This window comes from Dasypus novemcinctus, chromosome 21, assembly GCF_030445035.2.
Source record: "Dasypus novemcinctus isolate mDasNov1 chromosome 21, mDasNov1.1.hap2, whole genome shotgun sequence".
NCBI classification, from domain to species: domain Eukaryota; kingdom Metazoa; phylum Chordata; class Mammalia; order Cingulata; family Dasypodidae; genus Dasypus; species Dasypus novemcinctus.
The window spans coordinates 34132689-34152564 of NC_080693.1; the positions used below are offsets into that span (position 1 = coordinate 34132689).

Here is a 19876-nt window from a genome sequence, read left to right on the forward strand (position 1 = left end):
GACATAAAGCCTTACAGTGGGCCTCTATAATCCCTGGACATAGAAGTCATCTGGGGGATCCTGATGACAGGTCTAGTAAATGTAGTAAACATTTACTACAAAGCACTCAATGTAATTCTGATGTTTTAGACAAAATTTTTGAGAAATTCTGTCTATGGGTATATATTGGCCCATTGCCTTTACCTGGCTAGAATTAAATATTTTGACAGCCCCTGCTAAAGTCCTAAGAATTTTCATTACTTTGTTCTTACCCAAAGCTGCATCACCCAGATTGAGAATGGGGAAAGATTTTGCAATTTTAATTGTTCCTATGTTCACCTTTCTTATTAAGACTTCAAAACCCCCAAACTGGTTTTGATTGGAAAACCAAAATGGCTCAGGATAATAAAAATAACAGCCCATTATAAATACAGTTTTCCTCTTTATTCTTAAAATATTTTTTATTGACCGAAGCTGATCAGTTCTCTTAGAAGGGACAGAGAGGCACGTGATATATTCTTCTAAAAATTATTTTACAAATTAAAACTAAACTGTTCTAATATTTAGTGACTTTTAAAAATGCATATAAAGTGATCTTCTAACAAGCTTTCATTTGCAATAGATGGGAAAACTACAGACCCAGACAAGATGGGGCTCTATTCGGCTTTTAGAAAGAAGGACCTCAATTGTTGGTCACCAAGGAAATATTTTCCAGCTAAAAGTATATCATGCCATATATCATATCATATCATATCATATCATATCATATCATATCATATCATATCATATCATATCATGTCTATTTACTTGGCAAAGTGCAGAGATAAAACTACAAAAGAAGAGAATACTATTTCCTAGATATTTGGAGCTAACTCTGATAAACTACTAGTTTTAATTTAAATGCATGCACAGTTTTAAAAAATTCAGATAGTTAAAATAGCATTTTATCCAATACCAAATGCAGGGGTTCTCTATTTTATGTTCATACTTTTAAAGAGCTTTTCTAGTATTTAACTGTAGTCCATATCTTTACCGTCTTTTTTTCTTAGCATAATTCCAAGTTTGTACATATAAAATACACAATAAGATCTAATTTCCAAATATATATTTCTTAACCATGAAAATGGTTAAATTGAAAACAAATCATAGATGCTTAAAAAACTGTATTTCAGTTTCTGTGTTCCCCTTTGGTATTAAATGTTGCTTACAAAAGTTTAAAATCCTCTTGTTTACAAGAGGTGTTGGTGTTTGATGTCTGCTTCCTACCTTCCATATAGATGAGAAACCTGCTTCCATAATCAAACTGAATATTGAAATCAACTTCTGTTTTCTTCAATTGTCAGGGTACTTTTTTGACCTGACTCTTCTGAGAAGTCTAAGTTCAGTGAAAAATTCATCATGCAAGCAATTTTTCTCTTGTTTGAGGAGAATGCTTTCTTCATGTTCATTATTTTCGGTGATCTTTTCATTCAGCTCCTCTCAGGATCTTCAGAGAGGAGAGAAGCATGGGTTGTCTTTTGAGGCATTTCTTGAAGTTGTAGTTGGCATTCATTTTTATTAGATTTAAAGATTTTTATCTTTTTTGTGAGCGGCCTAATTATTTCACTTCTTTTATGGAGTTCACCTTCAAATTTGCTGCATCATTCTTCCAAAGCCAACACATTCTGCTGATCCTCTTCCCATGAAAGAAGTTGTATTTCGTGTATTGTGACCATACCATTGAGCTCTTTATCTAGATCTTTCAATTCTCCAATTAGTAGATGCAGTTCTTTCCATTGTTTCTCAATAGCAGAAACCTCAACTTCAGACCTGATGTCCTGGAGATGGGCAAGGAAGATCACCTAAGCGTTCATAGGTGTTTTCTCCAGAAAGAAGTTGCAGGCAGCATCACCTCAGAAATGCAATAGTCACCCCCTCCTGGACAGCCCACACAAAACTATAAATACAATTTTCCAACAATTGAGGCAGGTTTTCATCTCCTGAAGAAGAAAGACTAAGGCAATCTGACTGATTTTGAAATGCAAAAGGATTTTCACTCAGAACTGGTAAAATGGATATCTCTAATAATTAAGGGAAGCGGATGTGGCTCAACTTATAGAGTGTTCGCCTACCATATGGAAGGTCCAAGGTTCGATACCCAGGGCCTCCTGGCCTGTGTGATGAGCTGGCCCACACACAGTGTTGCCAGGTGAGTAACACAAGGAGAGCCACCCACGTGAAAAAAGCGCAGCCCACCCAGGAGGGGCCCCACACACACGGAGAGCTGATGCGGCAAGATGATACAACAAAAAGAGACACAGATTCCCAGTGCCATTTGACAAGAATGCAAGCGGACACAGAAGTACACACAGTGAATGGACACAGAAAGCAAACAACGGGGTGGTGGTGGGGAATAAATAAAATAAATCTTTAAAAAAAAAGGAAACTACTAAAATATGTCATTATTTTATGCCCATATTAGGCCTTCAAATTACTCTAGGGAAATAAGCCTTCAAAAATAAACTTTGAAAATAAAAGGCAAGTAGTTTAATAGTGCAGAAGGGCCTGTTTCAGAACTGCAGTAAGACTAATTAGTAATTTAAAGGAAGTGCTAAATTCCTCTGATGCAGTTGCCAAGCACGAAAATAGGAGGCGAGAACCTCTGACTACCACTTATCTCAGAGATCCCAGTCCTTCTTCTGTCTGGCTCCCCTGCTCTTTCCCCACTCTCTCTCCTCCTTTCCCTATGTCCCTTTCTCCATCTCTATCTTCCTCCTTCTCTCCCTCTCTCTATCCAGCATTCTCTCCAATCTTTGTCTTGATTTCTGCATGGTTCTCCATTCTGTGCCTGTCTTTCTAACAGCTTTTTCTTCTCATTCATTCATTCACTCACTAAGTCACTGACTCACTCACCATTACACACATATTTATTAGGCACCTACTATAGATCTAGCCATTAAAGGCTCAGGGTCCAATGGCAGAACTAACAAGTAAACAATATTGTACAATAAGTACTAGGTGTTACCAGAGTCTCATCTAGAGTGATCACTGAAACACAAAAATCGATTTTGTTTCTAGTTCAGGCAACACAAAATTGGTTTTCTTTCATATTTCCATCTGCAAAAAATACTTTCCTCCTTCTCTTTGCCTACCTAGATCCTCCACAACTTTTAGGTCTCAGGTCAGACATCACTTCTTCCCACTTATTGATGCCCAAATTTTGAAACAAAATCTGGGAAGCAGAGGTGGCTCAAGCCATTGGGTGCCCAGGTTCAGTTCCCAGGGCCTCCTGGGAGGAAGATGAGTACACAATGAACAGACACAGAGGGTAGACAGCAAGCCCAAACAACAAGGGGGGTGGGTAAGAAATTAAAAAGAAATCTTAAAATTAAAAAAAAAAAAATCTGGCTTTGTGTTTCAGGGCCACTGTACATGAAATTCTAAATATAATCCAAATGGATTTAAAATGGATTATATAGGGAAAGCAGACTTGGCCCAATGGATAGGGCATCTGCCTACCACATGGGAGGGCCGTGGTTCAAACCCCAGGCCTCCTTGACCCGTGTGCAGCTGGCCCATGCACAGTGCTGATGCGCACAAGGAGTGCCCTGCCATGCAGGGGTGTCCCCCGCGTAGGGGAGCCCCAAGCGCAAGGAGTGCACCTCGTAAGGAGAGCCACCCAGCACGAAAGAAAGTGCAGCCTGACCAAGAATGGTGCCGCACACATGGAGAGCTGACATAGCAAGATGACTCAACAAGAAGAAACACAGATTCCCAGGGCTGCTGATAAGGATAGAAGCGGTCACAGAAGAACACACAGCGAATGGACACAGAGAGCAGACAACTGGGGTGGGGGAAGGGGAGAGAAATAAAAGAAAAAAAAAAGGTGGTGCAGAAATTGCTATCATTTGCCAGATAATTCTATTGATAAATTTTAAACTATGCAATAACTGACTTCATCGAAAGAAGATAGGATTTGTTTGTTCATACAAGAGGCTCTGGCCTTCTAGTGGCTGAAAACTTTACTTGCAATTGCTTTGAAGTTTACCTCCTCTGACCTAGGTCGGTCCTACCCAATCAAAACAGATGCTTCCCAGTCCTCCACTGAAGGATATCTAAGACCTGCTCTTACTTCTCCGGGAAAGTCAATTGGAACTCAACTGCCTAGTTTAGAAATAGGAAATTCTTAACATCAAGGCCAGGTTCAAATCTTGGACACACTATGTTAGAGGTACCTAGCATGTCATAACAATGAACTCTAAATTACCAAGCTCTGATTTAGTCTACGTGGGCCAGATACATATGTGCAACAATTTTACTATATCCTACATATCAACTAGTCAAAACCACCTATGAGATGTCCTCTCCTGGAATCCAGAGTGCCAGCTTTCTCTGTCTAGAGGAATTCTTCTACTCCCTTCTTTAACTGGCTAAACTCCTCATTTGAGATCCAGACCAGTATATCCAACTACCTATTCAATATCTGCTCTTGTTTCACAAGCACCTCAGTCTTAACAAGTTTTTATCTTTACTTGGTGCTCCTCCAGTACTATCTATTTCAATGAATGGCACATCATTCATCCAAGTGCTCATGCCAGAAATCAAGGGATCAATCTTGATACCTCCTGCTTGCACTAATCTATCCCTGTCCACTTGCAATCTGTTCTTTACCTGGAACTGGAAGGTTTTTTTTCGTGTTTGTTTGTTTCTTTTTTAAGATATCATGTTGTTCCTTAATGTGAAATCTTTTAATGGCATCCCATTACTGTTAGGATAAAGACCAAAATCCGTAACTAGGCTTAAAACACTTTTCTTGTGTGACCTAGTCCTTGCCTTTCTTTCTAGTCCTGACTCTTGCCTCTCTCCTCACATCCTATACTTCAGGAACACTGGATTTCTTTTAGTTCTGCAAATATACTATACTTCCTCCTTAAATAAGATTTTCCCTCTGCCTGTATCATTCTTCTCCTTATGCTTTGCGTTATCCTACCAATCCTTGATAATACAATTGATACCACTTTGTCATGAAATTTGGGTGGGCCTTTCCTTTACATGCTCTCATAGCATCCTTTGTTTCTTCTTCATTGCATGTATCACAATTGAAATGGTTGTTTCCCCTGCTAAACTGTAAGCAGGAACTATGTTATATTCACCATTGAATCCCCAGCATCTAACACTGTCTTATGAGTCAAGCTCAATAAATATTTGATAGATTAATGAATTAACCTATTCTAGTCTGGCTTCTGCCCTCATGATGAAAGTTTCCCTTTTCTTTTTTGTTATAATTTTTGCTTTGTGCTCTGGGAAACAGGCAACTGAAAACATTTTGGATTCATTTAAGGCAAACTAACACTTAAGCATTATTTCCAGAAGGTAAAGTCTTGACAAACCAAACAAAAAATTTGACTTTTTTTCTGGGATACAAATAAGGAAAACTCTCATTCCTAAAGTGAATGGACATCTACAAAGCTCTCTAATGGACTGAGAATAATACAAAGATATAGTTCAAAGAATTTAAACGTGGAACTGCTTTTGGCTAAGATAGCTGGTTATCCAAGTTTGAAGCCAGTAGACATTGGTAGTAGAATATGCTGTTGTAAAGCACCCCTAGGACTTCTAAATATTCTATGAATTTCCTGTTACTGTCATCTCTTAATATATAGATCTTGGATTTTTGCTAGAGAGAGATGAAGCACAATCCTGTCAATCCAAATTGCAGAGGGGGATCTTTGATTACTTTATTTTATAAAATAAACCAGATTTATCAAGCCTCAAATGACTCAAAGTATTCAAACTCAATTTAAGAAACATCAGTGAAACAACCTAATCCTTTTATGTCATGTCTTTAGTTGACAATGGAACCTAGACCAGAGCCCTAATGTGCCTGTTAATATTTTTATTGTTCATATTGAAAAGTGCCTAGAGTTTTCTTAAAGCAATTTTATTTAGATATATTCGTATACCATACATAGCAGTTTGATATTATTTATGAATTCCAAAATAAATATAGATTATGTTTGTAAACTGGTTGGTTCCTCTGGAGTGATATCCCTTTGATTGTATTAGATTCAGCTGAGACATCTGATTAAATTATGTTACGATAGGGCTCTGACCCAACCACATCATAGAATGCAACTCAGCGTCAAGTCCCAGGCCCCTTGGGGATAAAACAGATGCTCACACAGAAGTAAACAAACAGGAGGAATAGAGACAGAGGAATAGAGGAATAGAGACAGTAAACAAACAGAGGAATAGAGACAGCTCCCTAGACGAAGCAAAGGCCCTGGGAAGAGAATGAGCCTGATAGCTTACAGCTGCAGCTGAGCCCCGAGAGAAATGAGCCCCTGGAGAGAGACATGACTTATCCTAGCCTACAAATGAGATGAGAAGAAGCTGGGATCACAGAGCCTTAAAAGGAAAAGGAAGGCTGAACCCTCACAGACATCATCCACCATCTTGCTCAACATATGGCAAATGACTTTGGGTGAGAAAGAACCTCTTATGGTACCCTGAGTTGGACTCTTTAGGGCCTGATAGCTGTAAGCTTCTACCCCAAATAAATACTCTTTATAAAACCTAACAAATTTCTAGTACTTTGCATCAGCATGCCTTTGGCTAACTAATACACCATATAATCCACCCAAAGTGTTCATTCCATGGCTTTTGGCATAATCACAGAGTTGAGCATTCATCACCACAATCAGTATTAGAGTTTTTTTTTTTTTTTTTACCTGAATAAAAGGGGGACATGGAAAGGACAAATGAGTTTATATGGCTATGAGTCTCCAAAAAGAGCTGGGAGGTTATCAGAGGGGTTGCCTTTATGCACACCTCAACAGAGTCCCAGAGACAGGTAAAGTAGATACAACCCCAGGTCTTGCTTCTTCTGAGGGCTACAGAGACCCACAGGTTCTATAGTCATGGCAGATGGAGTTCAGTGCCATGTTAGTTGGCCCTACTTTGGAGTTTGTGTTTCTGTGTGATGGAGCTGGACTCAGATGTGATCTTTGTTCACAAGTCTCTCCTGTTACTTTTACAGGAACTGTAGTTGGTGCTGGGGTTTAATGTATACCCAGGGGACCTGAATCTCTGGACTGACCACATGATAGCCAGGCCCTGAGCCTCAACAGACTTCAGCTCTTACATTCTGGTTTATTGGTCTTACCTCACTCAGCTAACGTGGAGATGAAGGAGGTCAACCACCACACCAGGGAGCCAAGAGTGCCTACAACTGAAAGCAGGAAAATTGCATCCAGCATCCATGTAGAATTTAAGCCCCCTTTTGATATAGATGTGGAGTGGACACAACCATTCCAAGGTCCACAGGATGGAGGAATAGAGTATGGATTACACTGAACTTACTGATATTCTATTCATGAACTATTGTGATTAGTAATTGAAGAAAATGTGGCATTGGTGTGGAGAAAGTGGCCATGGTGGCTGCTGGGGGTAGGGAGTGGGAGGAAGAGATGAGATGTGGGGGCGTTTTCAGGACTTGGAGTTCTTCCTGGGTTGAGATGCAAGGACAGTTACCGGACATTGTATGTTCTCCCATGGCCCACTGGGTGGACTGTGGGAGAGTGTGGGCTATGATGTGGACCATTGACCATGAGGTACAGTGATGCTCACAGATGTATTCACCAAATGCAATGAATGTCTCATGATGATGGAGGAGATTGTTATGGGGGGAGGAGTGGGGTGAGGGGGGTGGGGGTATGTGGGGACCTCATATTCTTTTAATGTAATATTAAAAAAATAAATAAAGACAAAAATAAATAAATACTCACAGTATTACAAAAAAGAAATATTAGAGCATTTTCAACCTAGAGTAAATGTACAGATTGAAAGTTACATATCCTCACCAGAAGAAAGGGTCTGTCAATTAATCAATTTACAGTCTTGAAACCAGTTCCCAAATTTTAAGTTTTATTCATGGAAATAGATATAAATATAAATCTAATCCATTGCTTTACAATAACAGATGGTGAGAGGAAATGTTCTTGAAGCTATTTATTAAATGACACTGCTCCCTACGTACTGTTGGCACTTTTCACTAGTACTAAATCTTCCTTAGTTTGATTTCTTTAAATGATTGGTCTTAAAACTTTAGGGTACATAAGAACCTCCTGTGGAACTTGTCTTAAATTCATTCCTAGAAGTTCTGAATCGATAGATCTGAGGAAGAACCTAGGAATCTGCACTTTATCAATTGTCCCAGGTAATTCTGATACCATTGGTTGAAACCACATTTTGAGGAACACTGTTTCAATTGAAAACAAAAAATCCAAGTCTACATATAAAATAAAACAAGAGAAGAGTTTTGTGCATATCTCTTATTTTACTCCAGAGGGATATATATATATATATATACCTAATTCTGAAAGAAGCATTTTTATCAGGTTTCTAATTAATTAGCAATTTGCCCTATAGGTAGGGCATTAAAATAAATCACAAGGGTGTTAGGTTCCTTTATAAATTTTCCAAAATTGCCAAAAGATATTCATAGGAAAATGTGGAGATTTAGGAAGAGGTTCAGAGATTCAAAGTGATTTGTTTTTCAGATCTGAGAAGCCTAAGAGATATTATTTAGCCCAAGGGTCAGCAAACTACTGTCTGAGGGCCAATCTGACTCACTCTCTAGTTTCCTATGGCCTGCAAGCTAACATTGATTGTTACATTTTAAAAATGTTTTAAAGAATCAACAGAAGAAGATTTTCTGACACATAAAAATTATATGAATGGGGAATAAAATATGAACTAGAGTGGATGGACCTACTGGTATTCTACTATGAAGTTATTGTGACTTTAGCAATGGAAGAAATCATATCATTGATGTGGAAACAGTGGCCACTGGAGTTGCTGAAGGCAGGGAGAGGGAAAAAGAGGTGTAATGTGGGGTCATTTTTGAGACTTGGAGTTATTCTGAATGCTATTGCAGGGACAGATACCGGACATTATATATCCTACCATAACCCACTGAATGGACTGGGAGAGAGTGTAAATAAATTACAATGTAAACTATAGTCCATGCTCTGTAGCAGTGCTCCAAAATGTATTCATCAAATGCAATGAATGTACAACACTAATGAAAGAAGTTGTTGATATGGGAAACCTGGGGGCTGTGGGAGTGGGGCATATGGGAATCTCCTATATTTTTTAATGTAACATTTTGTGTGATCTATGTAACTTTTAAAAATAAATAAAACATATATTATTTTTAAAAATTATATGAAATTTAAATTTCAATGTTCATAAATAAGGTTTTATTGGAACATAGCCACACTCACTCATTTGCATATTGCCTATGCTGCTTTTGTATTTCAACTGCAAAATCTAGTAGTTGTGATTCAGTTTGCCAGGTAAAATGTTTTAATTATCATGTAATCAAATTTATCAATATTTTCATGATTTTGAGTCATGGTTAAAACGGCTTTTCCCAAATTATAAAGGAATTTAACCCATGGTCTTATTTTCACACAAATATAAAATGGTCTAAGGACAGAAAACTTCAGTTAGTATTTTCATTACAAGTAAACTTTCAGTGTTATTATTTTGAAACTATCTTACATAAATTATAGGATAAAGAAATTAAGCAATTATTTTAATACCAAGGAACCAAGATTTTCAGTGTAGGGAAAAAAAAGAGATACAAATATAAAATCAAGGAAATTAGGTAAAAACCCAGAAACAATAAATTTGATATGAAAATATCAATATGAACTCATTATTTTAAAAATTATACATCTAAGTCCTTCAAGAACCTAAAAGCAATGACAGTACAATATCCATGGGCACACCACATCATGGAGCCTAGAGTGCCTATAACTGAAAGCAGGAGGAGTGCATCCAGTATCCATGTGGAATCTAAGCCCCCACTTGACATAGATGTGCAATGGACACAACCAATCCAATGTCCACAGAGAAAATGTGGCATTGGTGTGGGAAGGGTGGCCATGGTGGCTGCTGGGTGTGGGGAATGGGAGGAAGAGATGAGATGGGGAGGCGTTTTCGGGACGTGGAGTTGTCCTGGGTGGTGCTTCATGGACAACTACGGGACATTGTAGATCCCCCCAGGGCCCACTGGATGGAACGTGGGCGAGTGTGGGCTATGATGTGGACCATTGACTATGGGGTGCAGCGATGCTCAGAGATGTACTTACCAGGTGCAATGGATGTATCATGATGATGGGAGAGAGTGTTGCTGTGGGGGGAGTGGGGGGTGGGAGCAGTGGGGTTGAATGGAACCTCATATTTTTTTAATGTAATATTTAAAAAATATATATATATATCCATGGGCACTCCTAGCTCTCAGATGAGCAAAACCCATTAAAAGGAAATAGAGGAGAAGATGTAGCTCAAGCAGTTTGGCATCCCCCTTCCCACAGGGGAGGAACCTGCCACAGCTAGCAGACTCGGCAGCCAGCAGGGAGTGGATGTGCTAAGGTGTTTGGGCACTGGTCCCAGGTTCAGTTCTAGTGCCTCCTAGAGAAGATGAGCAGACAGATGAGACAGCCATCTGGGAGTGGGGGGGGGGTAGAAAAAAAAAAAGGAAATAGAAATCCTTGAAAAAAATATAAGAAGCTTTCAAAGATTAAAGGAGTCAGGTCAGAAGGGCTGTGATCAGCTCACAATAGGTCTGCACAAAGGGAAGGCGGCATATAACCTAAGAAATAAAGGACAGAGAGAAACACACAAGAGAGGAAATAAAAATGGGACCAGGGGACTCACAGCTTCTTAAACTGAGAGCCTCAACCCTAGTTTCCACATCGTATTTATTGGAAACTAATGAACAGCTGTTTGCTATCAGAACTGCGACATCATCTACAATAACAAGAAGCAACCGCAACATCATTTACAATAACAGGAAGTAACTACAACATCCACAATAATAGGAAGCAATTGCAACATCATATACAATAACAGGAAGCAACAAATAGGTAAGTTAGTTTCCCACAACACAGAAGAAAACAGGAGCCAAAATTGAGGCAATTTGAGCATCAAAATGAAAAACACATTCCTGAACAGTGATGGGGTTTCTGGCTATGCCCCAGGGTGGTAAGTGCTTGTATCCCCTCCTCTCTTTAATCCCGCTGTAATCAATAAAGGCCAGTTTGTGCATGTAAAAAAAAAAAGAAAGAAAAACTGATTGAAATATATTTAATATATATTAAAAATCCATGTATCTATAATGATACTGAAAAAGAACCCTTTCCCAAAAATGGAAAAAACCCTTACAGTTGCTGCCATGGGAGGTGACTATTAATATGAGATGGATAAATGATAGATTGATATATATAATATTCCGAAAATCTGTAATTAAAACATTTATTCTGCCTTACTAGTAGGTAGCATATTTCAAAGTTATCAAATATATAATTGCCAAGTGGAATTTGTTTCAGGAATCCCAAGATAGCTCAATATTAAGAAATCTATTAATAAAACTCATAAGTAATTGATCAAAGATGAAAAATCAAATGATCATCTCCCTATGTGCTGAAAAAGCCTTTTTACAAAATCAACAATTATCTTGATTTTTGAAAATCACTCAGGGGAAGCGGATGTGTCTCAAGTGATAAGGCCCTTCCCTACCATATAGGAGGACCCAGGTTTGACCCCCAGGACCTCCTGGTGAAAAAAAAAAAAAGAGAAAGTGTGCCTGTGCAGTGAGCCGAGTGCCCATGTGGTGAGCTGAGTGCCCATATGGTGAGCCAGTGCCCACACAAGTGAGTCATGCAGCAAGATGATGATGCAATAAAATAGAGACAAGGGGAGAGTCAAGGTGAAGTGCAGCAGAGACCAGGAACTGAAGTGGTGCAATTGACAGGGAACCTTTCTCCATATAAGAGGTTCCCAGGATCAAATTCCGATGAATCCTAGAGGACAGAGACAAGAAGAGAAGACAAAAAGAGAAATAGATACAGAAGATCGCACAGGGGAAAGACACAGACAGCAAAAAACAGCAGGGCGGAGGTGGGGAAGAAAAATAAATAAATAAATAAATGAAAAAGAATTTAAAAATCACTTAGTAAGATAGAAATTAGGTAAATTTGCCCCAATGTGATCAAATATATATATTTTTAAGATCCAAATGGAGTATATGGTACTAATATATAAAAGACTGCATCATGGATAAACAGTAACACAAGAAACATTTCTACTGAAGTCATAAACAAGACAAGAATGGCCACCATCACCACTGTTATTTAACATTGTATTGGAGGTAACTGCCAACGCAACTAGGTAAGAGAAAGATGTTAGAAGTATGAAAAGTGACAAGGAAGAAGGGAAATTACTATTATTTGTAAAATGGCAATACGGTTGTCTCTCAAGAAAACCAAAGAAATAAACTAAAAGTTTACTATAAACAATAAGAGAACTTAGTAAGGTACAGGGTACCATGTACAAAGGATACAAAAATATGAAGAAATTAATAGCTTTCATGTCTTCAAACAACATCCAAACAGAAAATATAATGAAAGAAGAGTCTCACTACAGCAACAAGAAAGAGAAAATACCTAGAAATAAACCTAATAAGAAAGATGTAAGATCTATTTGAAAAAAAACTTTAAGACAACACTGATAAATACAAAATAAGATGAACAAATGGAAAGTCATATGCTGTCAGATAGAAACACTTGTCCACAATAAGGATATTGGTTTTCTCTAAATTAATTAATAAACATAGTCAGATTTCAATAAAAGTTCTCATAAAGCTTGATTTGTTTTTTCTTTCTGTTTTTTTTTTTTTTCCAACCAGACAGGTTAATCCTAAGGTTCATACCGAAAATTAAACACACAAGAATAGCCAGGAGAGCTCAGAAAAAAAGAAGAACAAAGAATAATGACAACATTATTATATTTACTGAAATGCACTAAGAAGTCTCAGCAATTAAAGCATGGTGGTACTGGTACATGAATAGGGAGACAGACCAATGAAATAAGACAGAAACATCCAGAAATACACTTGAAAAAAATGCAGGAATTAACCAATGGGATAAAGATGTACTATTTAACAATTCTTATTTAGGGCCACCAAGTAGTCATTTGGAAAAGGATAAAGTAGCTCTACCTGACAATTTACATGAGGATATAAATTCCAAATGGATTAATATTTAAAATGAAAATTAAAACATAAAAATTCCAGACAAAGACATGGGAAAATTATTTCAAAATCTTTATGTATAACAATGATGCAAAATCCAGGAACCATAAAATAGATATTAATAAACTCAACTAAATATTTAAAACATTCTGCATGACAAAAGATAAATGGCAGGTAAGAAAAAGGGGAAAGTATTTGTAACTCAAATCACATGCTTTTCTGTAAAGAGAGGAAAATTAAGAATCCATATTTGTATTTGCTCATACATGCATAAAAAAACTCCAGAAGGACGTACTAAAAAATAAGAATGGTAGTTGTCTACAGCTGAAGTCGAATATTAGGTAGATGGAAGATAAGAATGGGGAGGAAATGTTTCACTGTATAACTTTTTAAACACTTTTGCTTTTGAACCTGTTGAATATATTGCCTATCTGAAAAATTAAATTTAAAAAAGTTCCTGATCTCATATAGCTTACTTTCCAGTGTAGGGAGACAGACAAATAAATATAGACATGGGGCCCTAGTGAGATAATAAAATCTATGATTTTACAAGGAACTTATTTAAAATACTTAGTCCTCAGAGTGCCTCTTGAAAGGTGAAGCACATAGTAGTAGCTCAATAAATATGCTTTTAATAAATATAAAATCACTTCTTTTATGTCCTGTTTGTGTGATTACATTACTGTTTTACTGACTTTTCAATGAAAGGAAATAAATCATCAACTGAAAATAAGACAAATTTTACCTGTTGCTGATTGTGTCAGGAACATGTACCTTCAGGTCTTCTGTGACTTCTCTCATCACCCTCTGATAACCAGACATTTCTGCATCTTTGGCATAATTAGGATTGTTTCTCATTAAATATTCCCCTAAGTAATTAATTGGATCAAACTTGGTTGGACTATGAGCAACTTCTAAAAGCTTCTTCTTTTCCACTTGCATTAACATTTTTTCCATTCCAGGAACTAAGGTGGGTAGAAGTTTGTCAAGCAAATATGAACGAGTACTCAGTGTTGTGTTTTCAGTATTAAGCCACTCTTTGGCCAAATTATCCTTAGGGAGTTTCTTTTCAACCTTTTTTTCTAGCTCCTTCTTCAGATTATCCTTTTCTATTATTTTCTGTTGCATTGCCTGAGATCTTGCCTCCACTCTTTCGAAAAGATTTTTCTTCCATGGTTTTTCTAACTTTGATTTCCTTAGAATTTGATCTATACTGAAAGTCACTTTTGCAGATTTTTTAACCACAACACTCTCTGAGACTCCAAATTTAGAGTCCTGTTTTGAACCATTGGATATCTTTAGCTGTCCCTCCAGGCTTAATTCTGAAGGAAAAAAAAGTGAAATATAAGAAACAGAAGTAGATTTTAATCTATGTGACTTTAAAATACTATCAGAGAAACACTTTTAAAAATATCCATTTACATGGTGTATAGGAATGCGTTCAGCTGAAAGTAAGAGGAAATTATACTACAATGACTTTAACCATAAGGACATTTATTGTTGACTTAGTCAGAAGTCATCCAGCATCTCAGTGATATCATTAAGTACCTAGTCTATTTCTATTTTTTTTTTTTTTTTTTTTGTATGTGTGTGTATGTGTATACTTCATGACCACAAGATAGCTGTTGCAGCTCCAGGCATTACTTTTTCACAGGATAAAAGAATTGAGGATAAAGGAGCCTTCTCCTCTTGAGGCTCTGCTTTATTTCCCAATAGGGGAAGATCCTAGAATAACTGCCCCAAGACTTTCTTTACATTTCATTGACCCTAACTAGGTTACTTTCCCACCCCTAGATCAATCATTAGTAAAGGGAAATGAGATTACTATGATTAGTTTTGACAAATCATAATTCATTACTTGATGCCAGGATTTGGACCTAGTTTCTCTGATATAAGTTATTGCCTCCTGCAACCAATTTGAAGTTCAGTGGGCAGTCAAAGGCGTGGAGAAGTGTCTGCCGAGTAGGCAGTGAAGAGAGTCAACCACGCATGTAATTTTAAATATATATTTCTTATCACACTCACGTTTCTAACCTCTTTCATGTTTTCATTGTTAAAATGCAGACTGGAGTTATTTGACCAAGATTGTGGATTGCAAACTTGATGCTCCCAGATCTTGGGTTCTAATATCATTCTTTAATTTTAAAAAACAAAACAAAATAAAAAATAGGGCTCCTTGGAGAAAAGGTTGATTCTAGGACTGGGTAGGAAATATACCAGATGAGCCTAGAGCATCTCGTAGTACCAGAATCCCACAATAATTGGGATATGATAAAGGGACACAAGAACCAACTAAAAGAGCCAAAAGATAGAACAATGGCCAAATTGTTCAATGGCCAAATTGTTCAATGGCCAAATTGTTCAATGGCCAAAGATAGAACAATTTGAGTAACAAAATAAATAAAGCAGTATTGGATTATAACCCAAGTATAAAATAAATACCCATAAGACCATAAATGAATGAATAAATAGGGGAGAATATCTAAATCTCCCATGCAGAAATATTCCAAATAATTTATGTAGCTACTCTGCCCTCAAGGAGGTGGACCATAACTCCCCTCTCTTTAAGTGTGGGCTTCACACAGTGAATTATTTCCAAAGAGTACAGTATGAAAATGCAAGAAAAAAGAGAATAACTTCACAGTGGAGAATTCTGACAAATGCTAACTCAGTCAGGTGATCAAGATTTACATCTACAGTGAAAAGTCATGTTAATAGTATATACCCTCTAAATGATATAATGAGAATGGCACTTTCCTTCTATTGTCTTCCTCCCCAAACCCCCAAACCCCATTGTAATCATAATAAAGACAATACACAAATCCCAATTGAAGGACATTCTACAAAAATACCTGACAGTACTCCTCAAAACCATTAAGAGTATAAAAACAAGGAAATAGGAAATTGTCCAAGTTAAAGAAAAGCCTAATGAATCATTTCAACCAAGTATAATGTAGTAACCGGGATGGGATCCTGGAAAAGAAAGAGGATGTTAGGTGACAACCAAGGAAATGTAGATAAAATATGGATTTTAGCTAATAATAAAGTATTCATATTGATTCATTAATTGAAACAAATGTGCCCTAGCAATATAAGATGTTAATAATAGGAAAAACTGGGTGCAAGGTAAATGGGAACTTTGGACTATCCTCACAGTTTTTCTGAAAATTGAAAGTATTCTGAAATAAAAAGTTTATTAAAAGATAAATCAAGTTTACCAGTAGAGAGAGAGGAGGAGAGCAAGGGGGATGGGGCACTTGGAGATGACCAAGATTATTGTTGCAATAAAACCATCAATAGATTGGACTGACCATCAGAAATAAACTGAAAAACATACCAGCTGGTTGGAAGATCAAGTCAAGCTGGCTCAAAAAGGCAGCACTGAGGTACAGAAAGTGGCCAGGTAGCTGCTGAGGGTAGGGAGAGGGAAGAAGAGATATGATGTGGGGGCATTTTCAGGACTTGGAGTTGTCCTGGGTGGTACTGCAGGAGTAGATGCTGGACATTGTACGTCCTGCCATGGCCCACTGGGTGGAATGGGGGAGAGTGTAAAATACAATGTAAACCACTATCCATGTGGTGCAGTAGTGCTCCAAAATGTATTCACCAAATGCAATGGAAGTACCATGATTACGAAAGAGGTTTTCATTGTGGGAGGAGTGGGGTGAGGGGGGTGGGGAGTATATGGGGACCTCAAATTTTTAAAATGTAACATTAAAAAAAAAAATAAAGTAGGAAAACAAAGGCAGAGGAAAGGTTAAGAGTATGGAAGAGGGAAGCCGACTTGGCCCAGTGGTTAGGGCGTCTGTCTGCCGCGTGGGAGGTCCGCGGTTCAAACCCAGGGCCTCCTTGAGCCATGTGGAGCTGGCCCATGCGCGGTGCTGATGTGCGCAAAGAGTGCCGTGCCACGCAGGGCTGTCCCCGCATGGGGGAGCCAAGGGAGTGTGCCGGGTAAGGAGAGCCACCCAGCGTGAAGGAGGGTGCAGCCTGCCCAGGAATGGTGCTGCATGCATGGAGGGCTGGCACAGCAGGACGACGCAACAGAGGGAAGCACAGATTTCTGTGCCGCTGGCAACGGCAGAAGGGACAAAGAAGATGCAGCAAATAGATACAGAGAACAGACAACTGGGGTGGGGGAAGGGGAGAGAAATAAATAAATAAATAAAACTTTAAAAAAACAAAACAAAACCTTAAAAAAAAAGTATGGAAGAGAGAACGAGAACATTTAATATTCAACTTATAAAAGCATCAGAAGGAGTGAACAAAGAGATTACAGAGAAAGGAAATATTTAAAGAAATAATGAAAGAAAATCCCTCAGAACTGAAAAATGACACAAATCTTCAGCTTTAGAGGGCTTTCCAAATAGGGTTTCCATTTGAGGTGATGAACAGTTCTGCAACCAGACAAGGGTGATGGTTGTACAACATTGTGAATGTATAAATGCCACTGATTTGTATGTTTTAAACATAGTCAAAATGGCAAATTTTATTTTATGTGTATTTTACCACAATTTTTTAAAAACCTACTAAGCAACCAGTATTAAGATACAAGATTAAAATACAAAAATAAATTTATTTTCTAGGTACTAGAAATAAGCAATTAGAAATATAATTTTGCAGTCTTTTCTCATAAATTAAATATATTTAGAAATAAACCAAACAAAAATGTGTCAGACAAACATGAAGAAAACTACAAAACTTTACTGAAGGACATAAAAGATGATGTGAATAAATAAGAGAACTATACCATGTTTTTAGATGGGATAATTAGACAATGTAAAGATAGCAATTATTCTAAAATTGGTTTACATGTTCATTGTAATTCTGATAGAAGTCCCAAAAGGGTTTTTTAAAATGAAACTTGACAAGCTAATTCCAAAAATCACATAAAGAAAAAAATGTGAGAAAATAGCCAAGAAATTTTTGGAAAAGAAGTACTATAATGAAGGACTTATCCTGCCAGTTATCAATTCTATCATAATGCTTTAGTAGTTAAAATACAATGGTTCTGATTCAGGGATAAACAAACAAATCAGTTAAACAGATTAGAGGGCTAGAAGTAGGTTTAGTATGCAGAAAATTTAGTGCTTGGTGTGATGGTTAAGTTCATGCATGAATTTGTCCAGATTATGGAGTCCAGTTGTTTGGTCAAATAAGCATTGGCTTTGACTTGACGCTACTGTGAGGATATTTCATCAACTTAAATGATCAGTCAGTTGATTGCATCTATGGCTAATTATACCTACAATCCACTGAGCATATTGCCTTCAACAATGAGAGAAATCTTATCCAATCAATTGAAGGGTTTAAAAGGAGAAGTGATGATTTCAGCAGTCAGAAGAGAATTTCCATTTCTACTTCAGCCAGCTTCTCCTGGAGAATCGAAAACCTTTGTTTGAGTTCCCAGTTTGCAGCCTGGCCTATGGAATTTGGATTTGCTCATCCCCACAGTCATGTGAGACAATTCTTATAAAAATATCATAATATTTACACATATTTCCTGTCAGTTTTGTTTCCCTAAAGAACCCTGACTAATACATATGGTAAACAGAATTTCAGCACTGGGGAATTAATAGTCTTTCAACACATAGTTTTGTGACAATTGGCTAGGCATTTAGAAAAAAATTAATTTAGCTTACCCCCATATGCCATAAATTTAAAAAATTAATTCTGGAAATATTAAAGAACTGAACATAGTCACAGGACTATACAATATTGGAAGAATACATAGGAGAATATGTTTGTGTAATCTTGCAGTAGAGAATGGCTTCCTAAGCAAGACAGAAAGCCCAGCAACTGTAAAAGAAAAGATTTTTGACAAAATTAAATACTCTATACAATAAAAGACAACATAAATAAAAATAAAATACAGTGGAGCAGATGTAGCTTAGTAGTTGAGTACCTAGTTTGCACGTACGAGGTATCTGGGTTCAATCCCTGGTAACTCTTAAAAAAATAAATAAAAATAAATAAATAAAATACAAATGGCAGATGGGAAGAAGATATTTGCAATATACAAGCAACAATGACTTAATATTCAGACTACATAAATAACTACTATAATAAAAAATACACCATAAAACAATGGGCAAAGTACATGAACGGCTAACTGACAGAAGAAATTTAAAAATGAGCAATAAATATATGAAAATGTTTAACATGACTAATAATCAGGAAAAAATAAATCAAAATATTAATGAGCTTTCACTTTTCATTTACCAGATAGGCAACTATTAAGAAGAATTTCAAATATCAAGTGTTGTTGAAAGTATAAGGAAACTATTTCTCTCATACACAGAACCAAGGCAACATAAATAGATATAGCCTTTCCGGGGTACAATTTGATAGTATCTCTTAACATAGAAAATATGTACACTCTTTGGTGATTCTATTCCTTGGAATTCACCCCAGAGAAATTCTCATGTATGTCCATCAAGTGGATTTTACCTGTATGTATTGACAAAGACTAGAGACTACCTACTATCATTTGATATATCATTTATTTTTAGAAAACACAAAACAGAACAATATATTTTTTGTATCCACTGTTCTGATGCAGCTGTTCCATGGCCCTTGCTTTTGTAAAAATATTTTTAAAATTGAATTATAACATACATATGGAAAAGTATACACACATTCTAAGTATACAGCCAGATGGATTTTCACAAAGAAGCACACCCACTTAACCAGCATTCAGCTCAAGATACAGAGAAATCCAGAATTCCTGTGATGCCCGTTCTCCAGTCACTACCACCCTTCTCTCTTTCTCCTTAATTTCGTCCTCTTTCTTCCTCTCCTCCTCACTCCCTCCATTTC

The 19876-nt window shown here is 37.1% G+C and overlaps 1 protein-coding gene across 4 annotated transcripts in view; it reads right to left on the bottom strand.

The window, feature by feature from the left end:
• EFCAB5 (EF-hand calcium binding domain 5) overlaps nucleotides 1-19876 on the bottom strand; it is a 277520-nt gene that overhangs the window by 200694 nt on the left and 56950 nt on the right. For 3 of the 4 annotated variants that reach the window (XM_058283113.1, XM_058283114.2, XM_058283110.2), the window contains exon 5: nucleotides 13806-14382. The exons of the other annotated variant lie outside the window; for it this stretch is intronic. In XM_058283113.1, the coding sequence (XP_058139096.1) occupies nucleotides 13806-14382 (577 nt within the window). The remainder of the gene's footprint in view (nucleotides 1-13805; nucleotides 14383-19876) is intronic. 4 annotated transcript variants of the gene reach the window in all.